At 50.3% G+C, this 24,987-nt stretch overlaps 1 protein-coding gene across 3 annotated transcripts in view; it reads right to left on the bottom strand.

Annotated features, from left to right (window-relative positions):
- The window catches only part of ABCC3 (ATP binding cassette subfamily C member 3), a 57,120-nt gene extending 32,758 nt beyond the window's left edge, over window positions 1–24,362 (bottom strand). The window contains exons 1-6 of one of the 3 annotated variants that reach the window (XR_005238739.2): window positions 24,002–24,154; window positions 2,857–3,033; window positions 2,036–2,161; window positions 1,680–1,817; window positions 660–785; window positions 366–427 (exon numbers count right to left, since the gene is read on the bottom strand). Coding sequence is in view for 2 of the 3 variants with exons in the window: in XM_008011502.3 (XP_008009693.3) it covers window positions 366–427; window positions 660–785; window positions 1,680–1,817; window positions 2,036–2,161; window positions 2,857–3,033; window positions 24,002–24,046 (674 nt within the window). In the remaining variant the exon portion in view is untranslated. Of the gene's footprint in view, window positions 1–365; window positions 428–659; window positions 786–1,679; window positions 1,818–2,035; window positions 2,162–2,856; window positions 3,034–24,001 lie in introns of all 3 variants that reach the window. The other 2 variants (XM_008011502.3, XM_008011501.3) reach the window with 2 other exon arrangements.
- Window positions 24,363–24,987: the final 625 nt, after the last annotated feature.

Below are 24,987 nucleotides of genomic sequence, written 5' to 3' on the forward strand. Positions count from 1 at the left end.
GACACAATTATCCTGCTCAAGCCGCTCTGAGGGGCAGCCAAGGAGATGACAGGCTGCAAGTTTATCACAAACAGAAGAGCTCAGAACTAATGATAGTCTTCTTCTAGCCTCCTGGGCCTGTCCCCGCAGCCTGCCAGATGCAGAGCTGGCCTGTAGCCTGGGGGTGGTGCTGGGCCAGGCCAGGCCTCTGCATTCGGCCGCCCTCCCAGACCACTTCCCCAACCTCATGTGACCTGTGCCCACTGCAGTGGGGGGTGGGGTAGGTGGCCAGCCAGGTCCCTAAACTGCTGGCCTGCTCCCTTCTTCCATCTCACCTTCCATCCCTCCCCTCCCTCTGGCCCAGGCTGGTGGAAGAGCCAACTCACTTTGTGAACCACCAGAAAAACAGGCGGGAGAGAAAGCCAGCGCTGGTCTCGGGGTAGGGGTTCTAGAAGGCGAGAGAATAGGATGGGGGAATCAGGAGTGCCCACCGCCCTCTCAAAGCAGAGTAGGGAAATGGAGGGGACCCTTGTTCCTTCCTGCTCCAAGCCCCAGTTTACAGATGGTGGAGATGACCTCTCTCCCACTTTGAAAGGAGCTTAGAGGGGTTTGGGGCTGCTGGTCAGAGCTGGGCTGAAGACTGAGCTGTGGAGCCCCCGCACCCTCCATGGCAAACTCACAGGGTCGACATTCTTTGTGGAGAAAAATGGAGGTTTCTCCCTGAAGCAGGCCAAGATGAGGGCACACAGTACCAGGGCAAAGTGGATGTAGAAAGTGGTGAAGCGGAAGGGGTCTGAGATCTCGCCCTGGGTGGGAGAGTGGAGCGGTGTCAGAAGCATTGGAAAAGCCTGGGCCTGCAGCCCCTGCCCTGCAGAGTCCCTTGGGGCATCAGGCTCCTCTGGGGCAGAAGGCGGTACCTGGGGGCCTCCAGGTCCCCACTCAGAGGACTCTGAGAGATGGGGAAGGATCACAAGGGGGCTCTGGTTCAGCGAGGACCAGGTGTGTCACCTGTGCCAGGTGTGGTGCCAGCACCTTACCTACATGACCTTGTCTAACTGGGACACCAGCCTATAGGCAGGACAGCCCATGATGCCCTTTCTGCAGTTAAGGAAATGAGGCTCCAAAGGTTTCAGCGACCCGCCCGAGTCCACACGGGGAGCAATTGGGTTGTTCAGGGCCTATGTTCTTAGCTACTCTCCTTGCCTGCTTCCCGCTGAGATGGAGAAATGGGAGGCACTAGTTGGCCTGCAGTGTTCCATCCCACCAGCCCAACATCACAGCCACTGAAGATCAAGAGGAAGGCCAGGAACTGAAGGAGGCAGGAAGAAAGGAAGGGAACGTGCTAATGGGACCTCTAGGTAAACCAGAACTCTTCACACATGTCTGCACACATGTGTTCATTACAGGGACACTGACTGACACCCACGTCAGACATTGCACTTGCTGGGTGGGTGCTGTGGAACAGCCCCCTACCCTCACATGACGGTCCAACAGTGGTGGCATCTTTGCTCATTCCTGTGTTACACTGATGCCCCTCCTCAGCCTGCTTCCAGGTAGAAATGCGGCAAGTGGAGAACAACACAATTGTGTTTGTACTTGAAGCCTCAGGGAGGGACCTGGGATCCAGCAGTGACTTTGAACGCTGAGGTCACCCTCCTATCAGGGCTAAACCTGGCAGGTTCCCCTCTCCCCGACCTTACCTCTGCCTTGGCTGAAAGGATCTTGGAGCGGAAGGGGATGATGTCACAGACCACACACAGGAACCAGAAGATAATGAGGACCCCTGAAGACTGTACGCCCTGCAGCCGCTCATACTGTATCAGCAGGGTGGCCAGCAGCTGTGCAGGGAGGGCAGGGAGGCCCGGGCAGAACACACACATCTGGACCTGCCTCCATTTCTCCCCATCCCACATGACCAGAAGTTTCTGGGGCCACCCCCTTCTTCTTCCCACTCCCAACATGTCCAGCCCTCTCTTCAGAGCCCACAGTTTCCTTATCACAGTCCACAACCCACTGGAGACCTCCCCTATCCACTTTCCCAGGGCCCCACACTGACCATGGTGATCCCCACCACCAGGGGGGTGATGAAGAAAACAGGGGCAGGGGCCCGGCCGTGGACCAGGCCATGGAAGGAGTAAAAAAGGTCCGCCCAGGAGACGCACCACAGCAGGACGCCCAGGACCTGTGAAGAGAGCACAGATTGGAATCTTCATCCCCAGAGGCAAGGACAGTCCTCACTGGGAAGGGGTCTTTGTACTTGAAGCTGCCAGAATCTACCAGACCTGCCTGGGACTGGCACTGAGGTCCGGGAATGGAGCTGGCCAGAAGCTTGTTTGGGGTGGGGAGAGCGTTGCTGAACTTGCTTAAACTTTCCCAAGTGAGGAATATGTCAGCGGCTGTATATATTCTCAGTTGTCACATTCCCATGGCCCCAAGCAGGTCAGGTGAGACTGGGTAACCTAGTCCAGCCAAGGAGGTGGGAAAGGGCCTCATTAAAAGCAGAACCCTGGCTGGGCACGGTGGCTCACATCTGCAATCCCAGCACTTTGGGAGGCAGATCACCTGAGGTCAGGAGTTGGAGACCAGCCTGGCCAACACAGCAAAACCCCATCTCTACTAAAAATACAAAAATTAGCTGGGTGTGGTGGCACATGCCTGTAATCCCAGCTACTCAGGAGGCTGAGGAAGGAGAATCGCTTGAACCCAGGAGGCAGAGGTTGTAGTGAGCCAAGATCATGCCACTGCACTCCAGCCTGGGCTACAGAGTGAGACTGTCTCTAAATTAATTAATTAATTAATTAATTAAATTTAATTAAAAAATAAAAACAGAATCTCCGGGGCCCAGCCCCATTGGTAGGAGATCCCTGGGCCACTGACCGTCTTGAGCCTGGACAGGTGGGAGAGGATGATGTAGCCACGACCATGGTACCGCAGGTAGAGCAGGTAGCAGGGCAGGGCGACCCACAGGTAGATGCAGGGCACCCAGGCCAGCAGGGAGTTCTGGAAGCAGGGAGTGAGGTCCGGGTTGTCTGTGTGCACAGACAGGTTGGAGTCCTGGGGACAGAGAGAACAGTTTAGTGCTGTGGCAGCCCCACAGAGAATTGGGGTCTCTTGAGGAAGATGGCTTAGCTAGAGAGACGTTCCATCAGAGACACGGGTGGAGTGGAAGACAGGTGAGGAGGTGAGAGACCAAACACACAAATGAGAAGTTGTCATCCCAGGTGTGAGTTCTCCAAGGATGCCATGACTGCTCCCATTTCCTTATATTCTCTCTCTCTCTCTCTAATTGAGGCATAATTTAAGAGCAACAAAAACTTGCGCCCATTTAAAGTGTACAATCAGTGAGTTTTGGCAGTTGTATACACCTGCAAAACTGCTCCCATGTTACCTCATGGTCCTTTGGAGTTCATCCCTCCCAGGATGATTTGCAGTTCATCCCTCCCAGGCTGATTTTCTTTCTATTATTCTGGATTCCCACTCTTTTTTTTTTTTTTTTTTTTTTTTTTTGAGATAGAGTTTCACTCTGTTGCCCAGGCTGGAGTGCAGTGGTATCATCTTGGCTCACTGCAACTTTCACCTCCCAGGTTCAAGCGATTCTCCTGCCTCAGCCTCCCTAGTAGCTGGGACTACAGGCGCGCACCACCACGCCCAGCTACTTTTTGTATTTTTAGCAGAGACGGGGTTTCACCATGTTGGCCAGCATGGTCTCGATCTCTTGATCTCATGATCTGCCGGCCTTGGCCTCCCAAAGTGCTGGGATTATAGGGGTGAGCCACCGCGCCCAGCCCTCACTCTTTTTTAAAACTAATTTTTAATTTTATCAAAGTGATATATGCACATAGTTTAAAAGATCACTTTCTCTTAAGGCTTTTTCTGGGTCAGGGATAGGGAGCTTCCCTGAGCCTTAGCTGCCTCTCTTCTGAAATGGAGGTGACCATCCACTGACCCACCTGGACCTCACCGGGTGGATTTGAGATTCATAGGAACCAAGGGATATGGAGAGTCTTTGCAAATTACACAGACTAGAGTGATCAACTTTTCCAGTATGGATGGGACGTCTCTGGTTTTAGCACTGAAAGTCCAGCGTCTTGGGAAACTGCCTGGTGTTGGGCAAACCAGGATGGTGGGTTACTTTACTGGCTCTGACAAGACTGCCTGTTACTTTTTACTATAACTACACCTATGAACTTTTTTGGAAAGGGATGGGGGAATACATTCATTAATAAACACATGTTTTATTGAGATTGTTTCCTCCAAGGCCACCAATGTACTAATCTGTTTCTTATGCTCTTTGCAAAGCATTAGATGTTTTTTAGAGATGCACAGAAAATATCAACAACAAGAAAAACCACCCACAATCTCATCCACCTAGAGACATCTGTTACCTGAGGATATAGCTATCTATTTTCTAATTGCCAATTTAAATAATTATCATTTTTATTTTTATCAAAGTTATGCATGCACATAAATCATTGAATTTTCTTTTTTCTGTTTCTTTGTTGATTTGGTTTAGTTTTGTCTTTCAAGCTGGAGGTGTTAAATTAGATTAAATTTGGCTTAAAGCTGCCTCCATACATAGTGAACTCACACCCAGCTTAATATGTAAACAAACCTGACATGAGAATTTCTTGTAACAAGTAGCTGAGTCTCAGCCAATCACTGCAACTGAGCTTTCAGCCAATCGCAGACTACAGACTGCTTAGACCTGTCCAGATGAGGCAAATTTCAAGTTGTGAATAGGCTATTTCTATATGTTACTTTTTTTCTGTCTGTAAGTACTATTTGACCACATAGTCAGGTGGAGTTCTTCGAGCCTTTACTGGTTTAGGTTTTTTTTTTTTTTTTTTTTTTTTTTTTTTTGAGATGGAGTTTCACTCTTGTTGCCCAAGATGGAATGCAATGGTGTAATCTTGGCCCACTGCAACCTCCGCCTCCCGGGTTCAAGCCATTCTCCTGCCTTAGCCTCCTGAGTAGCTGGGATTACAGGTGTGTGCCACCATGCCCAGCTAATATTTTATATTTTTAGTAGAAATGGAGTTTCACCATGTTAGCCAGGCTGGTCTTGAACTCCTGACCTCAGGTGATCTGCCTGCCTCAGCCTCCCAAAGTGCTGGGATTACAGGTGTGAGCCACAATGCCCAGCCGAGTCTTTACTAGTTTAGGATGCTGCTCAATTCATGATTTGCTTATTTTTTCAAATGAACTCTGCTAAATTTGTCTAAAGCTTTTCTTTTTTCTTTTTCTTTTTTTTGAGATGGAATCTCGCCCTTGGCCCCCAGGCCGGAGTGCAATGGTGAGATCTCGGCTCACTGCAACCACCACCTCCCAGCTTCAAGCAATTCTCCTGCCTCAGCCTCCTGAGTAGCTGGGACCACAGGTGCCTGCCACCATGCCTGGCTAATTTTTGTATTCTTAGTAGAGACGGGGTTTCACCATGTTGGCCAGGCTGGTCTTGAACTCCTGACCTCAGGTGATTCATCCACCTTGGCCTCCCAAAGTGCTGGAATTACAGGCGTGAGCCACCACACCTGGCCTAAAGCTTTCCTTTTAACAGATTGGTGTCAGAAGTGGGATCTGAAGTAGAAATCCGGTGACCGTCAGGAGCATTGAGTGACCAAGTAAGGGTACCTGACAGGGCTCACTGTGCCAGTTTTTCTCTTGTAGCAATTGGAGGTCATGGGTGAGTTCTATCTCAGATTCCAAGCTTCAGGAATTTGTGTTTTGAGTTCTCCAAGTTTATTTGAACAATTCTTAGACAGGACAGGGTCCAGGAGCAAATCAGATCTGATAATTAACTGAGATGGATCCAGTTAAAAGCCTCAGGTAGGTGCCTTTTGAAAGTGAGCTCCTCCAAATCTAAGGAGTCTGGGACTCCAGGAGTCTGAGACACCACTTTCTGGGACAGTGGCTAACTTTATGAGCAATAATTATGAGGAACATGTGTATTTTTGGAAAAATGGGTTAACTTTGCTGAGGACAACTTAAGAGTTACAGTGGCCACAGAGGGAAAATTTTGACCTAGATAAAACTGTTCACTTGCAAGGTGCATTAGAAAAGAAAGGTTCAAAAATGCCACAAAAGCAATGGGATGCATTCTTTAATTGGTACACAGAGGCATCTAAAAGATTAAATGAATAAAAAATTGCCTCTTTATAAGGTTCCTTACAGAAATCAAATGAAAAAAAATCTTAAAAGTCCCTTTACAAATCTTATTCAAAAGCTTTAGCCATCTGGGCAAGAAATCTTGTTCCATTGGCCAGAAGAACAATTTGGATCCAGATATTCTTTTTTTTTTTTTTTTGAGACGGAGTCTCGCTCTGTCGCCCAGGCTGGAGTGCAGTGGCGCAATCTCGGCTCACTGCAAGCTCCGCCTCCCGGGTTCACGCCATTCTCCTGCCTCAGCCTCCCGAGTAGCTGGGACTACAGGCGCCCGCCACTGCGCCCGGCTAATTTTTTTCTATTTTTTAGTAGAGACGGGGTTTCACCATGGTCTCGATCTCCTGACCTTGTGATCCGCCCGCCTCGGCCTCCCAAAGTGCTGGGATTACAGGCGTGAGCCACGGCGCCCGGCCTGGATCCAGATATTCTTTAATAAATTCAGGAGTTTTATATTATTGTACCCGGAACATGGCTAAGAAATCTAAATGAAAGCTATAAGATCCGTTGCTGTTTACATTTATATATGTCTGTATGTATGATATAGGTATCTTAGTTTCTATCTCCTTGTAATGCTTCAAAATTAAATTATAAAAGAGCTCTATTTTGTTGACTTTAAGAAAAATAAGTGCTTATACAAATGAAGTATTCTTTCGGAAAATTAAGAACTACCTCAAATACTTTTGCAGCTCACCTGACTTGGGTAATCTTTGGCAAATAAGAATATTGTTGGTTTGATTAAAACAGACATGTTTTCATAGTTTTTGGGATTAAATATTGTACAGATGCATGATTTCCTATCTAGGTTTACTGGTAAAACAAGCTTATGTTGTCTTTTTATTATAAAATTTGTCAGCAAGAAAAACAAAATGATGACTAGTTGTTAATTATCTCATCTTTATAGGCAATCCAAGCATAAGTGTTGAAAATAAGTGAATTAAATGAAAGTAAGTAAGATAAAATTCCCAGGTAAAAGATGTCCTTCCTATACCAGAAGATTTTATTATTACTTTTTTAAACAGGGTCTCTATCGCCTACTCTGGAGTGCAAGTGGCAAGATCTCGGCTCATTGCAACCTCTGCCTCCTGGGCTCAAGCAATCCTCCTGCCTCAGCCCCGCCAAGTATCTGGGACTACAGGCGCAAGCTATCACACCCAGCAAATTTTTGTACTTTTTGTAGAGAGGGGTTTCACCATGTTGCCCAGGGTGGTCTTGAAATCCTGAGGTCAAGTGTTCCACCTGCCTCAGCCTCCCAAAGTGCTAGGATTACAGGCATGAGGTACCATACTCAGTCACCAGACAGTTTTAACACTCTTAGCATCAAGAATAGAAAGTTGAGGAGGAGGGAAATCTGTACAAACAACAATTTAGTTTTCAGGCCTCGCAAAACAAAAAACCTAAAGGGATATAAATGATATTTTGCCTCCTTTACAGTTTATTATTACAGGGCGACTAAAGACATTTTGGATCATTGATAAACATATTCTACACTGACAAATTGTACTATGAGAAAGCTCATGCTTCCAGAAATTATGGTTCATAGATTTACCAATCTACAGATTGCTGGTGTGACACACAATTCACAAAGGCTTACTTTCTAATTTCCATGGAAATTAAGGTCACTAAGGGTTAAGAATTCTTTTTTTTTTTTTTGAGACGGAGTCTCGCACTGTCACCCAGGCTGGAGTGCAGTGGCGCAATCTCAACTCACTGCAATCTCCACCTCCTGGGTTCAGGCGATTCTCCTGCCTCAGCCTCCCCAGTAGCTGGGATTACAGGTGCCTGCCACCACACCCAGCTGATTTTTGTATTTTTAGTAGAGACAGGGTTTCACCATGTCAGCCAGGCTCGTCTCAAACTTCTGCCCTCAAGTGATCTGTCTACTTCGGACTCCCAAAGTGCTGGGATTACAGGCGTGAGCCACTGCGCCTGGCCAGGTTTAAGAATTCTAATATATGTATGTATATTACATAATATATGTACTTACTACATCTAATATATGTACCTACAATTACTAGAAACAATAAGGGGGAAACTCGATATGAAAATATACAAGGAAGCTAAGAAAAAGAAATATATAGAAAAGAAATATACAAAGGAAGCTAAGGAAAGGCTATAAGATGTGAGGATGTTTTGTTCTGATAAGGGAAAAAGAGAATAAATTTTATCCTAAAGTGAAATGACTGATTTTTCGAAAATGAGAAGAGGAAAAGTATAGAACAAAAAGTGAATGGATACGAGAGTTGTAGGAGGTTTGTGGCAGATGACTCTTGTGAAAGAAATTTTATGTGTGACCAAGCTGGCTAAGATTAGGAGGTAATTATTTATAAGTTGTTTAAGAATAAAAGTTAGCAACCGGGTGCAGTGGCTCACGCCTGTAATCCCAGCACTTTGAGAGGCGGAGGCGGGTGGATCACTTGAGGTCAGGAGTTCGAGACCAGCCTGGTCAACATGGTGAAACCCCATCTCTACTAAAAATACAAAAAATAAGCTGGGCGTGGTGTGTGTGCCTGTAATCCCAGCTACTTGAGAGGCTGAGACAGGAGAATCGCTTGAACCCTGGAGGTGGAGGTTGCAGTGAGTGGAGATCGCACCATTGCTCTCCAGACTGGGCGATAAGAGCTAGTATTAATATCAAAATTACAGTGATGCAAAACTAGAATTTGGTTCTCTCCATTAAAACAACACGGTGTTCTTAGATTATCGGTCTCATCAAAATAGGAAATTATAAAAGGGTTTTCTTTCTCTTTAGGTAATTGGCCTAGAAAACAAAGATTCTGTGTTCTACCCAGATAATTTCCTGTGCTTCATGCTGTCTTTGTTAGGTTTTTGATCACTTAAGAAAACTGAGAACTCACTATTAAAAGAGCTAAGCTTTTTCTACAACTACGTAACTTTTTGTGGATGCCTCCAAAGTCTTTTAATGAATGGTTATTGTTCACAGTGACCTGTAATCCTGTTAAAAAAATTTATTTTATGTGCTGTGTGTCCGTCCTTCCCTCCCTCCCTCCTTCCTTCCTTCCTTCCTTCCTTCCTTCCTTCCTTCCTTCCTTCCTTCCCTCCCTCCCTCCCTCCCTTCCTTCCTCCTTTCTTTCTCCTTTCCTTCCCTCCCCTCCACTCCCCTCCCTTCCCCTCATCTTTCTCCTCTCCTCTCCTTTCTTTTTTTGACAAAGTCTCACTCTGTCACCCAGGCATAAACCTGACTCCATACATAGTGGACTGTAGCCTAATTCAATATGTAAATAAACTGCAACGTAACTTGAGAGTATATTCTTACAATAAGCAACCAAGCCTCAGTCAAATATAGCAGAATTTTCAGCCAATCACAAGCTGCCAGTTGATCAGAACATGTCCACATAAGGCAAATCCCTCACTGCACCATGCCCAAATAAGGCAAAGTATGATCTGTAACCAATCACGCTGTTTCTATACATCAATTCCTTTTTCTGTCTACTAATACGGCCTGCCCATATTGCTGGGTGGTAAAACTCTATGAACCTCTACTGGTTCAGGATGCTGGCTGAATCATGAATTGCTCTTTGCTCAAATAAACTCTGCTAAATTTAATTTGTCTAAAGTTTTTAAATTTTAACAAATTTTCCTCAAATGTGTGGTGACTTTTTTTTTTTTTTTTGAGATGGAGTCTCACTCTGTTGCCCAGGCTGGGGTGCGGTGGTGCGATCTCAGCTCACTGCAACCTCTGCCTCCAAGGCTCAAGCAATTCTCCTGCCTCAGCCTCCTGAGTAGCTGGGATTACAGGCATGTGCCACGATGCCCAGCTAATTTTTGTATTTTTAGTAGAGATGGGGTTTTGCCATGTTGGCCAGGCTGGTCTCGAACTCCTGACCTCAAGTGATCCACCTGCCTCGGCCTCCCAAAGTGCTGGGATTACAGGCGTGAGTCACTACGCCTGGCCTGTGGTGACTTGCAGCTTGGCTGTCTCAATACTTTGGAGTAAGACACTAAAGAGTTGGCTGCTCTGTTTGTTGGGGGCAGGTGGATTTGGGACTGGATCTGTGACTCCTCAGGATGATCTGTGAACAATGATGAGTGAGAGTACCAAGAACCAAGGACCAAGAAAGCGCTACTGAAGACAGAGTACCGAGGACCAAGCTTACTGGCTGCGGGGCTTCACTGCAGAGTGATCAAGTAGGAACCTGGTCCTTTAGGGAAGACTCCCCCAACAACTGGAAGAATCTGGAGGTCTTTTCTCCGGGGCCAATTTAGGAATGAGGGCTGGGGGTTCTATCCTTCAGTATGCAGACTTTTACTTAATTCCACAGAATAAACTGCTGGTCTTCTGTGAGGTGGCTGGAATTTGCCTGGCTTTAAGAGGGGATGGGTAAGTAACTCAGGTGTTTCATCTCTCCTTACGCATTCTCCTAGCAGCCCCTGCTTTCAGCCCTGCTCTTCCCCTTGCCTCCTTCAGCCCTCCAATCCCCGAGCTTTTACAGACTCCAAATGGCCTTTGGTTTCAGTTGTTCTCTGCTGTGTCAGTGATCACTCCTTGACCTGTTTCTCACTTTCCAAAAAGGTGTTAATATCTTGCCTCCTGTTGTCTCCTCTTCTCTTTGTCCTTGTAGGTTTACATTTTTAATTCCTTACTGTCATTTTGAGGGAAAATCAGGAAGGACTGGAGATAAAATCTTGTGTTCAATCCACCCTATAGAACCAGAACTCCCTCCAACTACAATTTTTTTTTTTCTTTTAGGCAGAGTCTTGCTCTGTCTCCCAGGTTGGAGTGCAGTGGTGTGATCTCGCCTCACTGCAACCTCCGCCTCTGGGGTTCAGGTGATTTTCCTGCCTCAACCTCCCAAGTAGCTGGGATTACAGGCTCCCGCCACCACGCCCGGCCAATTTTTGTATTTTTAGTAGAGACGGGGTTTTGCCATGTTGGCCAGGCTAGTTCTCAAACTCTTGACCTCAGGTGATCCACCCGCCTTGGCCTCCCAAAGTGCTAGGATTACAGGCGTGAGACACCGTGCCCAGCCTTCAAGGGCGAATTAAATAGACCCGTTTCAGACTTTATGCAGGACCTCCCTGCAACAGTGTGGGCTTCCCCCATCTCTTGGAAACTACTCTTTCCCGGTCTCCTGGTTTGTTGGCAAGCATTCCTTGCTGTCTCCTTATCTTCCTTCTAGTTCACCCTGCGGACATGGGCCCTAGTCCCCAAGTTCTGACCTTGGTCCTCGGTGCTCTCTCTCATCATTGTTCACAGACTATCCTGAGGAGTCACAAATCCAGATCAACAGCTCAAATCACCTTCTGAGCCTCGGCCCCTACTTCCTGCTGCCTCTCAGATGGCATCACCGTCTGTCTGCAGCCACCTCATATTCGATACCTCTCAAACTAAGATCCTTCACTCCCTGCCAGGACCAGCCCTTCCTTTGGCCTTGCCTGCCTCTGCCAAGGGCATCACCATTCTCCCAGCTACCCTGACACCTGTGGGGACCTAGGTCCTCTTGATTCTTGATGGAAGCATAGTAGCTGGACAAAGAGGTGTTTGAGACTTGGCAGGGAAAGGTTAAGCACCTTGACCAAGGTCACATAGCTTAAAAGAACTTACGCTTGGCTGGGCGCAGTGGCTCACATCTGTAATCCCAGCACTTTGGGAGGCTGAGGTGGGCAGATCACGAGGTCAGGAGTTCGAGACCAGCCTGGCCAATATGGTGAAACTCTATCTCTACTAAAAACACAAGAATTAGCTGGGCATGGTGGCAGGCACCTGTAATCCCAGCTACTCGGGAGGCTGAGGCAGGAGAATCGTTTGAACCCAGGAGGCGGAGGTTGCAGTGAACCAAGATCGTGCCACTGCACTCCAGCCTGGTGACAGAGGGAGACTCGTCTCAAAAAAAAAAAAAAAAAAAGAAGAAGTCACACCTAAGCTATGTGATCTTGGTCAAGGTACTTAACCTCTCGCCTCTCTGGGCCTTGGTTTCTTTAAGGGTAACATCGGGATGATAATATCTCTTACTTGGTTCCTCCCACCTGGCCCCTTGGCCAGATCCTCACCTCTTCATGAGCAATTGCCATGGACTTCTGATCTCTTCCCTTCAGATTCCCTGGGGGCCTAGATCCTATGCGGTCTTCCCCTTCCTTTCTGGCCATGCCATCACAGTCTCTTTGCTGATTCCCCTGCCTGGTGTGAGAGGGTCCTGGAACTCAGTCCTTTCCTCTTCTCTGCCTCCTTCTTATCTGCACTCACCCTCTTGGCAATCCCACGCAGTCTCATATGATATACCATCTATATGCCAATGACTTTCAAGTCTATCCAGTTCATTGCTCCCCAAATCTCCAGCTCCATATCTAACTGCTGACTTGACATCTTCACTCCATACACCCTACAATAGCCTGCAAGGACCTGCACAGTGTCCCTTCCCCCAACCCATGATCCTCTCCCTGCCTTTCCTGCTTCACTCCAGCCACTGGCCTCCTTGCTGTTTCTGAACGCACTTGCTGCTCCTGTCTCAGGGCCTCTGCACTTGCTTTTCTCTCTCCCTGGAACACTCCTCCCCCAGACATCCTTAGGTCTTTCTTTCTCAACGAAGCCTACCCTGACCATCCTGTTTAATACTGCCACCTGTGTCCCACCCCTGTATTCCCAATTCTCCCACCCTTCTCCGCTTTTTCTTTTCTCTATAGCACCTATCACCTTTTGACATGATATATAATTTACTAATTTATTATATTTTCTCTCATCTTTTCCTTTATTTGCTGACATGTAAGCTCTTTGAAGGGAAGAACCTTTATTTTATTTATCTATGTATCCTAGACCAGGTATATTGCCCAGTGCTTTGAGAGGCCAAAGCAGGAGCATCACTTGAGGCCAGGAGTTTGAGACCAGCCTGGGCAACATAGCAAGACCCCATCTCTACAACAATTTAAAAAATTAGCCTGGTCTGGTGACAGGCACCGGTAGTCCCAGTTACGAGGAGGCTGAGGCGGGAGGATTTCTTGAGCCCAGGAGTTTGAGGCTGCAGTGAGCCATGATTATGCCACTGTACTCCAGCCTGAGCAACAGAGCAAGACCTGGACTCTTAAAAAAAAAAATATATATATATGTATATATATACACACACACACACGTTTATTGAATAAATGAATGAAAGAAAGAATAATAGTATTATTACATCCCTCTAAATTTTCAGTAGCTGCTTACTGCCTAGAAGGCAAAGTTCAAACATTTTACTACGGCATTCAAAGTCCACAGCTGGCCTTGAAATATCTGGCTATGCGAACTGTTGAATCATCTGTATCCTTGAGTTCTGAGTTCCCCCATCAATTTTTTTTTTTTTTTTTTGATGGAGTCTTGCTCTGTTGCCCAGGCTGGAGTGCAGTGGCACAATCTCAGCTCACTGCAACCTCCGCCTCCCATGTTCAAGTGATTCTTGTGCCTCAGCCTCCTGAGTAGCTGGGATTACAGGCATGTACCACCACGCCTGGTTAACTTTTGTTTTTGTTTTTGTTTTTGTTTTGAGGCCGAGTCTCACTCTGTCACCCAGGCTGGAGTGCAGTGGTGCAACCTTGGCTCACTGCAACCTCGCCTCCAGGGTTCAAGTGATTCTCCCACCTCAGCCTCCTGGGTAGCTGGAATTACAGGCACGCGCCACTACGCCAGGCTAATTTTTTGTTTTTGTTTTTGTTTAGTTTTGTTTTTGAGATGGAGTCTCACTCCGTCACCCCGGCTGGAGTGTAGTGGCATGATCTCGGCTCTCTGCAACCTCCACCTCTGGGGTTCAAGCAATTCTCCTGCCTCAGCCTTCCAGGTAGCTGGGACCACAGGTGCACGCTACCACACCCAGCTAAATTTTATATTATTAGTAGAGACAGGGTTTCACCATGTTGGCCAAGCTGGTCTGGAACTCCTGACCTCAAGTGATCCACCAGCCTCAGCCTCCCAAAGTGCTAGGATTACAGGGGTGAGCCACCATGCCTGGCCAAGTTCTAGCATCTTAAGAAAACAACTCATGGAAGGGTAGTGATCTGCACACCCTGCTTCCTTTCCCAACCTGCCTTCCCCCTTTTTTTTTTTTTTTTTTTGGAAACAGAGTCTCGCTCTGTTGCCTAGGCTGGAGTTCAGTGGTGCCATTTCAGCTCACTGCAACCTCCGCCTCCTGGGTTCAAGTGATTCTCCTGCCTCAGCCTGCTGAGTAGCTGGGATTACAGGCGTGCATCACCACGTCTGGCTAATTTTTGTATTTTTAGTGAGACGGGGTTTAACCATGTTGGTCAGGCTAGTCTCGAACTCCTGACCTTGTGATCTGCCTACCTCAGACTCCCAAACTGCTGGGATTACAGGCGTGAGCCACTGTGCCTGGCCCACCTTCCCTTCTTAATCCCATCTGGGGCAGACCTCTGCCCTCCAGTGCCCCTGCCCACCTGTGAGATGGCTCTTCCCAAAATACTGCTTTGTGCCCCTTGCCTCATGCCCACAAACCTGCAATGACTCCTGCTGCTCATGAAGTCACATCCTAGCACCCAACCTGGCCCTCAAGACCCCCTCATGGCATCTCCTCCCACCTCCTTTCCCATTGCTCCCTTCCCCCACAGCCAACTCACTTCATCCTAAATCTGCTCTGAGATTCTTGCTCCTACCCCTTTGCTCAACCTAGTCCCTCTTTTTACCACTTGTCAAAATTCTAACCTAACCACTCCAGGGAGGGGTGGCGGGCCTGGCTAAAAACCCACCTTCTTCATCTTGAGCACCCTTCCTTCTAGAGAGATCCCCTTCCCTGGAGCATCACTCTTGCCGATGCTTGCTGAGGGCCTTGGTGAGTCAGGCAGTGGGCTGGGTTCTGTGGATACAGTGGCACATTGGGCAGACCTATTCCAGCTCTGTGGAGCATGTAGTCAGGGACATGCTGCCTGGGGGCATTTCACTGAAGGCCCAGGTGGGCAGAAGGTGTACCACGTACATCTTGTATTCTAGAGTCCTATTTAGTATTCAGTGGTTGCTCAAACAGTGTGAGCCAAGGACCCACCTACTCTTGCTGAGTCTCTGACATGCTGGCCCAGGGCTGGAATCTGGGTCACAGGATACACCTCTAGGCCTGGTCAGGTACCCCAGTTAGTTGCCATCCAGATAGCCTGTCCCAAAGCTGCCCTGAACCCAGATCTTCAGGTCTCTGGGCCTGGAGTGTACATCCCATTTCTCTGGGCCCAGCCGGAGCCTCACCTACACAGGGCCTCTCTGGGGCACCCCAGCCTCTGACCTTTGCTTGCTTTTCCCTGACAGCCAGTTAAGTGAGGAAAATAAAGACCCTTAATGTTTCTCTGGCATTTTATTACTGCACTTACCTAGTTGTTATCTGGATATTGTCTCAGAATAACTTCCACAGGCATATAGGAGGGGCACTGTTAGGCCCAGTGTACAAAAGAGAAACTACACCCACTTTGGTGACAAAGTTCAAGGATACCCGACAGTGTGTGGCTGGGACAGGCACCCAGGCTTTGTGATGCCACACAGGGCCATTGACTCACAAGGGAGTGTGCATGTTGAGGACAGGAGCCCAGGCGTGGGGACATGGTGGGAATCACTGTGTGTGCTTGCAGGCCGGTGGCATGGCTCTGTAAGGCAGGTGGGGAGTGGCCACAGGAAGAACCCAACCCCGACGCGGAGGATCCAGGATGACTTCTGTCACTTTTGAGCCGTGCAACAGTTGGTGAGCGCCTTCGTGTCCTTGAACCTCAGTCTCCACCCGTGAGTAATGGGAGTAATGACAGCATCCGGTCACCTCCCCACAGTGGGGAGAAGGTGGGGAGAATGAACAGCAAAGCACCTCGATAGCAACGAGACAACACTCAGGGAAGCGGGGGATGGAGCCTCCAGCCGTCTGGCCCATGTTTCAGTTTCACAGACACCTGCTCTGTGGCAACAACCAGGGGATCTTGGGGCTGTGAGAACTGGTTGGCTGCTTTGACCCTCAAGAGCATCCAGTCTGGGCTCCCTTCCTTGAGATAAGCATGTCCCGGCTGGGCAGAGCCCTCCCCAGGAGGCGGAGGCACCTGCCCACAAGGCCCTCGCCCCGGATTCCCTATTTGGTTCACTCCAGACCCCGAGCCAGGACATCTATGGGACATGTCATACACAACACATCCAGAACTGAACTCTTGGCCATCCTCGCCTCTCTAGCTTGCCTGGCCCGGGGATGGCGGCTTCTTCCTCCCATCTCCCTTCCCAGGCCAGAATCCTTGCAGTTGCCCCTGATTCTTCTCTTTCTCTCACATCCCACATCCAGCCTCTCAGCAAACCCTGTCCACTCTACCTTCTAATTACAGGTTGAATGACATGACAGTGCCACATTCAACTGTTTTTTTTTTTTTTTTTTTTTTTTTTTTCCCCACTGTAGCCTTGACCTCTTTGGCTGAAGCGATCCTCCTGCCTTAGCCTCTTGAGTAGCTGGGACTACAGGCATGTGCCACCACGCACAGCTAATTTTGTATTTTTTGTAGAGATGGGGTCCCACTATGTTGCCCAGACTGGTCTCGAACTTTTGGGTTCAAGTGATCCTCCTGCTTCGGCCTCCCAAAGTGCTGGGATTATAGGCATAAGCCACCGCACTTGGCCTTCACCTTGTGCACCCTGATAGACCCAGAATCGACCGCATCTCCCCACCTCTCCTCTCTGGCTGCGCCAGCCCCAGTGGCTGCCAGGCTGGTTCTCAAACCCTCCAGGCCTACTCCTGCCAGGGGCAGCAGCCCTATCCCTGGATATCCACATGCCTCATGCCCTCATCACCTGTGAGTTTTTGCACAGATCTCACCTTCTCCTGGAGGTCCACCTTGACTTTACTAATCAAAACTATAACTTACTACCCAACTCCCGACCTGTCCCTGCTCCCCATTCCTCTTAGTCTGTTCTATTTTCCCATAGCCCTTAGCCACCTTCTACCATACTATAGATGTGAGTCACTTATTTTATAATTTTTGAATTTGTTTTGTAGAGATGGGGTCTCACTCTGTCGCCCAGGTTGGTCTGGGACTCCTGGGGTTAAGTGATCCTCCTGCCTCGGCCTCCCAAAGTGCTGGGATTACAGGCATGAGCCACCACACCTGGCCTTTATGACATTTATTGTTTTACTGCCTCTTCCCACTAGAGTATATGCTCCACGAAGACAGATTCTTTAGCTCAGTACTCTGCAGTTGATGGTATTTCCTGCTGTTTAGAGCAGTGCCTGGCACAGAGAGGGTACTCAATAACCATCTATTGAACAAAAGAATAAATAAACAAATGAATAGATAAATGGAGGGAGCCAACTCCAGCCCCAGCCTCTGCAGCTTCATGCCCAGGAACACAGCGTGTTCTCTCCCTGGTACCAGCGCCACAGTTTTTGGCACCCAGGAGGGTCTCCAACTCAAAGTTATGTGTAAAATGAAGGCGAGGACAGGGCCAGTGAAGGTTATTCCCTGGACCGCATCACACTCCCTGAATCCCTGCAGGGCAGGATGGATGATCCCTTCTGAAGGCTCTCCTCTCATTCCCACTCTGAAGAGCACTACTGGGAAATGAGAGCTGAGCCCACAGCCCCCTCCCCCGCCATCACCCACACAGTTTCCACAGCAACAACAGCTTCCTTAATAATGCGATTAAACAGCTGGATGGGGCTGATAAGGGGAAAGGTCCGGCATCCAGAATGGACCACGTGGCAGAGGCCTCCCTCATGGCAGACTTCATGGTCATTGAAACTGAAATCACTGCAGACTCATACAGGCGGTAGGTGGGGGTGGGGACACTGGAGCCCTCTGCCCCAGCTTTGCCAGGGACTTCCCAAACCCTGGGGGCCCCAGGCCTGTTGACAGCCTCTGTCATGAGAAGAGTCATTACTTCCTTGTTCCTGTGTGGTAGTAGAGGGGGAAGCCACCACTGCAGGACTGCTCCTGAAGTCCCAGATAGGGAACAGATGGACGGACAAGACCATTGACTCAGCAGCAATGAAGGCATGGAGAGAGCAAGGACACGCTCTGATCCCCACTCACTCTCACTCAGCCTTTGGAAGGCCTGGGGGCAGGGGCCAAAAACTGCCTGTGCTGTAATCCCAGCACTTTGGGAGGCCGAAGTGGATGGGTCCCCTGAGGTCAGGAGTTTGAGGCCAGCCTGGCCAACATGGTGAAACCCTGTCTCTAGTAAAAATATAAAAAGATTATCTGGGCGTGGTGGCCCATGCCTGTAATTCCAGCTACTCAGGAGACTGAGGCAGGATAATTGCTTGAACCTGGGAGGGGGATGTTGCAGTGAGCTGAGATCATGCCACGGTACTCCAGCCAGGGTGACAGAGCAAGACTCCTTTTCAAAAACAAAACACAACAAAACAAACAAACAAAAACTGGTTGTGCTGCGCCTGCTGGCCCCCACGCAGGGATGGCTCACAGGCTCAACTGGCCAATCTGCTTCTGGAAGGGGCTTTGTTTCACTGAGCTCCTGCTGTGGGCCAGGATGATCATTTCACGCTCATGGCAGCTGACATCCAGGGCTGATGCTGGGATTAGACCCAGGAAGTCTCGTTCCAGGTCCCAGCTCCTTCACACGGGATTACAGTCTTTCCTGTACGCCTGGTAGGATTCCAGCATGGTATCCCACCCTGGGGATAGAACACTTGCACCCAGATCACCTTTCAGTCACGCAGCCCATTCTCCTATCACCTGCTTTGCGCAATTCTTCTCACAGAGCTGAGGGGGCAGAGTGGCTAACACGTGGGTAGTGGCCTAGATGGGGTTCTGGGAGACCCTGGCTAGAAACCAGAATATCCAGTTAGGAGAAATCTGTCTGGGCGCGGTGGCTCACGCCTGTAATCCCAGCAATTTAGGAAGTTGAGGTGGGCAGATGACTTGAGGTTAGGAGTTCGAAACCAGCCTGGCCATCATGGTGAAACCCTGTCTCTACTAAAAATAGAAAAATTAGCCGGGCATGGTGGTGTGCACCTGTAATCCCAGGTACTTGGGAGGCTGAGGCAGGAGAATTGCTTGAACCCGGGAGGTGGAGGTTGCTACTGCACTCCATCTGATTGTGCTACTGATTGTGGGCCTGACCAAGGGGAGACCCATAGGCCTCTACCAAGGCTGATTGTGCTACTGCACTCCAGCCTGGGCGACAGAGCGAGACTCCATCTTAAAAAAAAAAGGAGAAATCCAAGCCTAGAGTTAGGCTCTCATTTGCTGTCCCATCCTGCTCCCTGCCAGCCCCACCCACTGCACCCCAGTGCCAGAAACAGAAACAACTTCAGATCAGGGAGGGGAGGGGCCCAGCCACCCTAGCAATGGCACACTAGGTCTCATTTCACCCTCAACTGCCCAGGGATCCTGCCCCAGTGTGGAGGACTGAATACAGTCTGGGTGCTCTGGCCCTACCTCCAGGGTGGCTCAGCTGGTCGTCCCTGCCAGGACCTTCCTCCCTGGAAGCTTGCCCAGTGTTTCGGGACCATTTCCCTGTCTGGGGGGCCACAGGCAGGCTTGGCAAAGCTCCCTCTTGAATGCCATTTCCCTGACTCACTTCCTTCCCCATATCTCTGGCCCTTAGAGACCCAGGCCCAGGTGACGTGGGGGAACAGCAGGATTGAGGAGAAGCCGGCCTGGGGTCACAAGCAATGAAACACCGTAGCCAGAAGCCAAGAGCTCGGAGGTCGAAGTCACCCAGCATGGGGTTCGCTTGTAGCAGCTAAGATGGCGGAAAGCAGCCCGGGAGCCCTGGCCTTGCAGGGAGGACTGGGTTCCTGAGGGGAGGGTGAGCTATGGTGTCTGCTCAGTGGAGGAGTATCTACCTCCCACTCAGCTTCCCCATGGATGTGCAGGTCACTGTCTTCATTTGAGAGTCAAAATACATTGGCATAGGAGCCTTGCCCATTACTCATACATTTGTGGCTGCCTACTAGAAGGCAGAGGAGACCCTGATACCCAGGAGCTCTAAACTTTGAAGGGCCTTAATCATGCATGGCCTTGGCCCCCAAGCCCAAGGCTCATCCTTCCAAAATTGGGCAACTCCAGACCTGAAGTAGGCCCCAGAGCCCACCTCAGTTCTGCTGGAGCCCAGAGAAGGTGAGTCATTTGCCCAAAGTCACACAGCTGGTGAATAGCAGAATTGGGACTAGCTAAAACAGAGCAGGAGACACAGGGAGCTGAGCCTCCAAGGGACCAGGGATCTGCCCCTCCCTAGGATGGGTAAACAGTTAAGGGAACAATGAGGTCACCTTCCCCATGTGGGCCTGAACAAGGGGAGACCCATAGGCCTCTACCAAGTGCTGCTTCTAAGTAAACTCCATATGGAGAGCAGGAAGAGAGTTAGGGAAGGAGGAGTCCAGAAATCTCAGAGGAGGAACCAATGAATCCCCACTGGCCACATCTTCTCTCTTCCCAGCCACAGAATCTCAGGACCCCACCTTCTTTCCTGGCTTGAATCCTCTCTCCAGCATCCCACCAAGTAGTCGCTAACCATGTCCTTACATACTCCCCAGTGACGGGGAGCTCACTACTTCTCAGGCAGTCCGTGCCATCTTTGGATGACTTTCATGGTCAGGATCTTCAGTTTTCTAAGCTTCCTGGGGCTGTCAGATCAAGGCTAATTCTGCCTGTTTACCTGGGGGGTAATAGCTCCAGGCCCTTCCTCCATATACTCCCTTCACCACCCAGGTGCTCCCCAACCTCTGTGATTCAGAACAGAGAGGAATCCTGCAGGCAGAAGCCAGCACAGCACAGCAAAGGGACCCCATCTCCTCCCTTGTTCTGAGGCACCTCTGGCCTCCTGAGTAGTGAGGTAGTTTAATTACACAGTTCACTCTTTTGGAATTTATTTCCACAGAAACTCCCAAGGCACATTCAGGGAAGTTGGTAACCTGCTTCAAAGTCGATATAGGTGAGAAAGAGAGGGATTCATACAAATCATTCACCTGGCAGCTGGTGTGTGAGTACACAGATGTGTATACATATGTCCCAAGGGCATGGTCCTCTCCAGCCTCCTACCCTCAGATTGGGCCAGGAACAGCCCTCAGCTCCCCAGCAAACAGCTGAAATGGGAGCCACTGGCCCAACAGCCCTGCCAGCTCTTTCCCTGCAGGTCTTCCCATGTCTGACACTCCTTTCTAACCCCATTTTTCTTTCTCCTCCCTCCCTCTTCTGGGGAATGTCAGGACTTGCCACCCATAGAAAGCTTCTTAGTTCTTAAAATCATTCCACATTCCCTATCTCATTTGATCAGAAAAGTCTTGTGAGGTGGGTAGGGGTGGGTTAATTCCCATTCCACTGGTGGAGAGGCTGAGGCTATAAGGATAAGCTACTGAGCATCTGGTAGATTAAACGAGTGGCCCAGAGGGGCCTGAACACCCCACCCCCTCCTTGCATTTTCACTGCTGGTTCAAGTACTTCCGGGCTGCCCTGAATCACTTCTTACAAAGTGGGTCACCTACGGGCCCCTAAGGTAAAGGTTCAGAGGGAGTTATGCCGGAACAATGTGCCATGCAAATGAGATGCAACACAGCACATCACAAATGAACAGCCCCGAACTCCAGGCCTTTTTTGAAACTGGACTGTGGCAGAGGTTCCAGCTTCCAGCGTGGACTCTCTCTCCTTTCAGCTGTGCAAACCCTGTCATTCCCTCAGAGGTAGAGCTGGGAGCCTCCCTTCTCTCTCCACACTCCTCCCCCAGTCACCAGCCATACTGGGTGTATGGCCTAGAACAGGTTTCAGGAGCCAGAAGAGAATGTGAAAGATGTTTAGAGATTGGGGTGGGAAGGGGGGTGGTCAGTTTGCCATTTAAGGTATCCAAGCAGAGATCTCACGAGGGCTTCACAATGTAGATGAGCTGACTCCCACGGAGCCTGCATCCTCAGAGGAGGTGTGTATAGCTCACGAGCATCAAGGAGAAGTGCAGGGGCCAGAGAGCCCAGAGGCTCAAAGGCGCACAGCCAGGCAATGGCAGGGCTGTAACCACAGCCCCGGGGTCCTGTTTCCCAGCCCTGCACTCTGTCTTTGATTGTCCTGGGATCTTCACTCCCTTGGCCTCAGTTTCCCCAGCTCTACCCTGAGGGATTGGACTCACTGCTTCAAACTCACAAGCTCCCACTTTCTTGGATTCCACAATCCCATGTTAAGGTAGAGCCAGAGGATGTCTGAACATGGGACAAAAAGGGAGTCCTGAATTTCCCAACTCCGGGTTCCAGGAGACATGTCTCTGTGGAGTCCTAAGCTCTCAGGGTTCAGGTGGTGACCCAGGAACAATGAGCCCTTGCACCTGAAGTTTGGGCACAACTACCCTCTTGATTTTCCGCTTGGCATTCCAGGCGCCACAAACCTGCCATGGCCATATCAGCCTGGCCCCATGGGCAGTGAAAGGCAGTGTGCACGTGAGGCAAAGGCACAACCTCTGGACCTTGGCGGCAAGTGGCCTGTCAATGCTGAATAATAGATGAAGTTCCTGTGGGACTGGGAAAGAAGGGCAGTGACAGAGAAGTTGCACCATCTCAGATTAACATTTGGGTCACCCACAGAGAAAGAGAGAATCCCAAAAACGCCTTTTTACAGTTATTTTTTTTAACCTCCATTGCCCCAAGTTTCAAAAAATCCATATAACGCCTTCAGCCCATCCTAAACACAGCCCAAGAGCATGGGTCCAGATTTATACACCTATGCACACACGAGCACAGCACGAACTCTTGGGTAACACCCCACGTGCCTGTGTGTGTGCGTACACACACACAGGGCACATATGTACAAATACTTAAAATAGGAAAAAGACTTAGAGATTGGGATTCACAGGCCCTGGACACCCCTTGAATGACCACAGAGAAGCCCCTTTAATCTGAGCTCCCTCTGTAAAATGGAGACCACATGATCACTTGCCTCATAGAGGCAAGTAGGTTTGAAAGCTGGTAAGAAAGCTCCTGGGCTTAGCTCACCTGAACTGTGCTGGAGGCTGGAGTCAGCAGGCTGAAAAGCAGCCTGTCTTAGAAAGGGATTTGGAGAGTCACAAAAGGCCTGATTTTCTTTTCTTTTCTTATTTATTTATTTTTTTACAGACAGGGTCTCGCTCTTTCGCCCAGGCCACAGTGCAGTGGTGTGATCATAGCTCACTGTAATGTAAAACTCCTGGGCTCAAGTGATCCTCCCACCTCTGCCTCCCAAAGGGTGGGATTACAGGCGTGAACCACTGCACCTGGCCTCTAGCCGGTTTTTCTATCCCAGCTCTGCCTTCATTGAACTGGGTAACTTTGGGCAAGCCTCTTCCTCTCTCTGCACCTCCCTTTCTCCATCTGTAAACGAAGGGAGTTGGACTACAGGAATCCTGACACCCTGTACCTGTCTCCAGACCAGGGTCTGCTTCTCCCTTCTGAGTCCGGGGTGGTGAGGATGGCCTGCTCTCAGACCTCAGCCTTACCCAGAGAAAATAAAGTGGCAGGAAACTTTCCTAAGAAGGGTGGGACACTGCACAACCAGCCTCCCAAAACATCTGGTTGAGCAGGTGCTCTGGATGCCCTGGGGCATCCAGGTGGGCAACCGAGTCCTAGTCTGGGGCAGATGCTGAGGGAGGACCCTCCACCACGAACGCGCGGCTGATTGCGAAACGCCCGTTCCTCACCCGACAGAGGGGCTGGGGTGGAGCCGACTCACCCAGCCACTCACTGTGCCTCACTTTCCCGGGCTCCTCAGTGCTGCAGCCGGGAAGGGAAGAGCAGGGCAGGTCCCGGACCCTGCGTGGGACCCAGCTCCGGGCGGCGCCGCCAACCTCCCTCCCGCGCCCACCGCCCCCTCCCGGGCGCCCAGGGCGTCTCAGGGGCTCCGTCCCGGGATACCTGCCGGCCTCGCGGGAAGGCAGGCGGCGAGGACCGGGCGAAGCCGGCCAACCCCGACCCCCGCGCGGTGACCCCGGAGCCCCGCGCCTTACCCAGAACTTGGAGCCGAGCTCACCGGAACCGCACAGGGTGTCCATGGGGCCAAGGCGCGGCAGCGAGGAAGGCGAGCGCGGTCCGACCCAGCGGCGGGCAGAGCGGGCGCCGGAGCCGCCTCCGCCCTCCGCACCCCGCGCTCCGCCCGGGCCCGCCCAGCAGAGCCCTACCCCAGTGCCTCTGGGTCCAGTCTCCCTGCCCCCGTCCCGCGGGTTGCGACAGCGCCTCCCTGGGAGGGACTTTGGGGCAGAGGTGGGGGGGCCTTGGCACGGCGACAGCTCCTGCGAGCGGTCCCTGGGCCATGCCAGCGGGATGTCCCTCTGAATACCGAGGCTGACAATCCTGGAGTAGAGTCTATTTCCAAGGGGGAACTGGGATACACAGGCGCTCCCACCCCCGAACAACTCCGTGGGGCCGATGAGTCACTGAGTAGGGGACATTGGGAGAGGGATTTAACAATCCTTCCTAGGAAAAAAGGAATTTTTGAGAAGGTCAGGTTCCTCTCCGGAGGGCGGTTTCCTCATCTGTAGAATGGGAAGGGCTTCTGTGCTCAATCCGGAAGCTGACCTCTTCCTCGTCAGGTTCCAGAGACCACTGGCAGGCGCCACGCTCTGGGAACCGGGGTGTACTGCGCGGGTGTGTACCCGTGAGGCGGGGGTGGGGGCCGCAGCATCCTCCAGGGGGCCTCCTATGTCCTCTTAAACTGCTGCCCTTTTAGGCTCTGTGGCCCCCTGACCTTGCCACATCACTTCAGCACCTCTCTGGGCCTCTACTTTCACATCTGTAAAATAGAGACAATCATAGAAGAATCTTCCTCCCAGGGTTCTCTGAGGATTGAATGGAAAAGGTATGCAAAGTGTATCGCCTGGCACACTTAGTGGGGCACCCAACATGTGTGAATTCCCTCTGCTTCAGCCTGATCAGGGTGGGGGGAAGGACAGGCGAAGCCCCAGGAGGAGCCCCACGTGAGTGTCCTTGTCCCCCT

Source organism: Chlorocebus sabaeus, chromosome 16 (genome assembly GCF_047675955.1).
Source record: "Chlorocebus sabaeus isolate Y175 chromosome 16, mChlSab1.0.hap1, whole genome shotgun sequence".
In the NCBI taxonomy this organism is placed as follows: Eukaryota; Metazoa; Chordata; class Mammalia; order Primates; family Cercopithecidae; genus Chlorocebus; species Chlorocebus sabaeus.